The 4,331-nt window shown below is 38.3% G+C and overlaps 1 protein-coding gene across 1 annotated transcript in view; it reads left to right on the forward strand.

Moving 5' to 3' along the window:
* The first annotated feature begins 1,698 nt into the window (after positions 1-1,698).
* Positions 1,699-4,331, forward strand: part of NPHP3 (nephronophthisis 3 (adolescent)) — a 35,115-nt gene continuing 32,482 nt past the window's right edge. Inside the window, exons 1-2 of the mRNA XM_014537522.1 lie at positions 1,699-1,883; positions 2,642-2,792. Of these exons, the coding sequence (XP_014393008.1) occupies positions 1,827-1,883; positions 2,642-2,792 (208 nt within the window). The 5' untranslated portion in view covers positions 1,699-1,826. The remainder of the gene's footprint in view (positions 1,884-2,641; positions 2,793-4,331) is intronic.

Raw genomic sequence — 4,331 nt, forward strand, 5'->3', positions numbered from 1 at the left:
GGAAAGTGAGCCCGGGCGGCCTGCCATGGCCACGAGCCGCCCGGAGACACTGCCAGGCTGGACTCTGGACGCCTGACCTCGTGTCTTGCCCATCCTGTCTCCTCTCCAAACCAGCTAGTTTTGAAAGTTGAGCAGAAACTCCTGTGCATTTTAATTTGAAGGGACATATTCTCTTGCTGTCTAAACTGATTCCTGAACTAATGCCACCCCTTTTCTATTTCTAGTTCATTCATTCAGTAGCCTTGAGGCCGTTAGCCCGAAAGTGTCAAATGCCAGGCTCCATGGGGCTCTAGGGAAGTAGGTTCACACGGGGCACACACACACACACACACACACACAAGACTTAGATGACATCTGTTGGAGCAACTCATCAAAACTTTCCCAGGAGTTTTTAACTCCCCATCCCCCCTAGAATTTTACCTACCTCCATGGTGGGGTGTTATGTCTCAGTTTCTTGGTGAAGTTCCATTGCTCTTGGGTTTTAATGACCCTGGAGTGAATTTTCTGGAAGCCCCTGATTTTCATCATCCTAACTGCTGTGGTTGGGGTGTAGCCAAATTCCCTTAATCCAGTGGTTCTCAACCTTGGCTGAACATTAGAATCACCTGGGAATTTTTTTTAAATCCTGATTTCTGGGCCTGAACCACTGCCTTAATCCATTTAATTTACTAAAAAAAAAAAAAAAAAAAAAAAAAGAATTGCCTGGCCATTCTGTAGAAGATCTATTTAACTTATTAAAAATCTATATAAAGCAAAAGATTACTTTTCTGTGAACAGAGTTGTGAGACTTTGTGCCATTGGTTTAGGGCCCCTTTGAGAGTTGTGGTTTGTTTACTCTCTTTTCTTTACTATGGAAGAGACTTCTAGACAGCACAAGTGTTTCTGGGTGCATCATGCTGGGAATTGAACGAATACCTCAGACTGAGTTTTCTAAAAGGAAGAAGCATTCTTCCTCATGCTAGTTAACCCACCCACCCTGCGTTCGCTGTCATATAATGAGCACCCTTTTATGGGAAGACATTTATCAGCAGTCTATCTGTTGTCTTATCAGTTTTCCTAATTGGCATTCTTAATACTTGCATATATAAAATGGATGTATGCATTTCAGATATCTGATTCCATGGGTCCAAGCCACTATCCAATAGGCACTGCACATTGGGAATGACTGTGAGGTGGAGGGAGAAAAGAAGTCTGGACCAACCAGGGTAGAGTATAGTAAGGGGTGGACAAATGCCACAGTCTCAGCTTTCTCCTGTTACCAGTCCTGATTCCTTATGTAATCTTTTTGATTCCTTTCTCACATGTGTAGGCATTAAAAATATTTTTCTGTATTTATTTAATGCATTCAGTCAGACATTAAGTGAAGGAGGTCTGCAGATAACAAGATGAGTAAGACATGGAGGCAATGGGCACGTGGTCTCTTAGAATTACAGAATTATCTTGCAAGTTAAGCTTAGAAATTATACTTTATGTTCTCTTAAAGATCAGGAAACTGAGGTGTAGGATTAAGAGCTGGTACAGTAAAGAAAAATATTTTCCATTGAAAGTGTAATGTTGAAGTGTCTTCATTTACTATAGTTCAAGCATGTTTGCATTATTTTATTATGTGTTTGAATAAAATGATAATATGCAGGTCTTGATAACTGGTAAAATTAGTAAGTAGTTATAATTCTAAGATATGTAATATGTATGTAAGATAATGTAAAATTTGGGAAGAATACTATTTTTTTTAGAAATAACAAGATAAATTATTCCAGGCACTTCAAAAAACTTATCAGAAGATACTTCGGGAAAAGGAGAGTGCTTTAGAAGCCAAATACCAAGCAATGGAAAGGGCAGCTACATTTGAACATGACAGAGATAAAGTTAAAAGGCAATTCAAGGTATTTTTTCCATTTTTATCCTCAAAGTGGAGTAAAAACTACATATTTTCAAAGTTCATATAGTGCTGCAATGAATATGTAATATAAGTGATGTAGGAGTCATGAAAGTTAGAAGAACTAGAGTAGAACATTTTTTCCATTTTCTGATAAACTTGAGATAGTTTCAAAGAAAAGGTATAAAAGTGAACATTTTAATAAGATTTTGAAAAAAATGGAGTGTTTCTCTATTGGGGGAGGCATTTGGAAATGTTTGGGGATGTTTTGTATGGGAGGGCATCTTTTTTAAATATATTTTTATTGATTTTAGAGAGGATGGGAGAGGAAGAGATAGATAGAAAGATCAACTATGAGAGAATAATTGATCGGCTGCCTCTTGCATGCCCCCAACTAAGGATCGAGCCCGCAACCCCAGCATGTGCCCTGACCGGGAATCAAACAGTGACCTCCTGCTTCATAGGCTGATGCTCAACCACTGAGCCATGCCCCATGGGCTGGGAGGGTATTACTATTATTAGCATTTAGTGGAAGTGGGGGGACAGATTTGCTAAATATTAGGCAGAGCACAAGACAGCCCCACACCACAGATGTGCATCTTGCTGGAATTCCAGTGGATTCCAGTTACAAAACAGTGAGATGGAGGTATTTATCCTACAAAAGAAGAGATCAAGGACCAAATGAATGAAAGCTTTGTCCTTAAAAGTTGAAGACACAAGGATTTTTATTATAGAAAAAGTTTCAAAATTTAAATTCTTTCAAAGATTTTTAGGGAGACCAAAGAAAATGAAATTCAGGACTTACTGAGAGCCAAGCGAGAGTTGGAGAGCAAACTTCAGAGGCTACAAGCGCAGGGGATCCAAGTATTTGATCCTGGGGAGTCTGATTCAGATGACAACTGTACAGATGTTACTGGTAAATGCATTTCCTATTTATAGTATTTTGAGCTTTCAATATAAGTGTAATGCTATTGTAGAGCCAACTTTGTTTGAATCCTTTTACTTAAAAGTGATTGCTGTTCTAGAATTGCATTTTCTCTCTGGTTCTCAGCTGTTAGAATAGCTCTTTCCCATGAAATCCATGAGTTGGTCAGGGGCTGAGTTTCCTTCTATCTTGTTGCTCTGCCAACTGTAACCCACAGCTTTCCTCTCTAGTCTAAGATAGCTCCTCCAGGTACCACCATCACATCTGCACCTTAGCCAGGGGAAAAGGGAATACATTCCCTTCCTTGAAAGCACAATCTGAAAGCTATACGGATTACTCCCACTCAAATTCCATTGGCCAGAACTATGCCTAGAGTGATTGGAAAGTGTAATCATTAATAGGAGACCCCTGTATCCACCTAAAGTTTGGGGTTCTTATTAAAGGAAGAAGGGGAAATTGGATATTGGCAGACATGTAGTAGTCTCTGTCACATTATTTTTCCCACATACTAGTAATGATGTATTCTTTGCAACTACCAGTTAGAATGTCTGCATAGTATTTCATTGAGTAGTTTTCAATGCAGTGTTGTGAACTATTCAAAAAGTTTTTATTTTATAATTAAACAAATAAAATAGTTTTTTTCTAGAAATAAAGAAAAGCCTGGAATCATAGAATGAAAGGATCCACCATGTTCCAAGAAAATATTAATAAAGTGTGACTGATATTGGGGAAAAAAAAGGATTCTATTTTAAATGTGGTGGGGAAGTGCAATCACTCTCCCATTTATTAAAAAAATTAATTATGCTCTTACAAATGTTACATTTTGAAGTGAAGTATAGCAACTAACAATTCCCTTTTAATTTGTATTTTAATACCACTGGAATCTGACCAGCATCCTGGAATTTTTATTACTAACTTTTGAGGGGGGAAAAAATGAAGTGATTCTTTTTTTTTAAAATATATTTTATTGATTTTTTACAGAGAGGAATGGAGAGAGATATAGAGAGTTAGAAACATCAATGAGAGAGAAACATCGATCAGCTGCCTCCTGCACACCCCCTACAGGGGATGTGCCCGCAACCAAGGTACATGCCCTTGACCGGAATTGAACCTGGGACCCTTGAGTCTGCAGGCCGACGCTCTATCCACCGAGCCAAACCAGCCAGGGCATGAAGTGATTCTTATTGGCTTAGAGTGACTAAGAAGATTCTTTTATGCCCCCACATTAATCGTAGTAGTTATTTCATTATTGACACATGTTAAAATGTACAGTGTTTCAAAACTATTGTATTGTTTTTGTCTTGGCAAGTTAATAAAAACAAGTTAATATTTCTTCCTAAGTCTTTCTTCATGTTTTTACTTAAACATGAAGAAGGAATGTCTGAGGGAATGTGACTGACTCATTTGAGACTCAAAGACCTACAAATAATCCTCTCAATTTTGCCAGAGATTTAGCCCAACCTCCAGTTTACTTATGGTTAGTCAAGGATGTCATGTAGATACTAGAGGCCCGGTGCACAAAAATTTGTG

The sequence above is a fragment of the Myotis brandtii genome, unplaced genomic scaffold (genome assembly GCF_000412655.1).
Source record: "Myotis brandtii unplaced genomic scaffold, ASM41265v1 scaffold18, whole genome shotgun sequence".
NCBI lineage: Eukaryota > Metazoa > Chordata > Mammalia > Chiroptera > Vespertilionidae > Myotis > Myotis brandtii.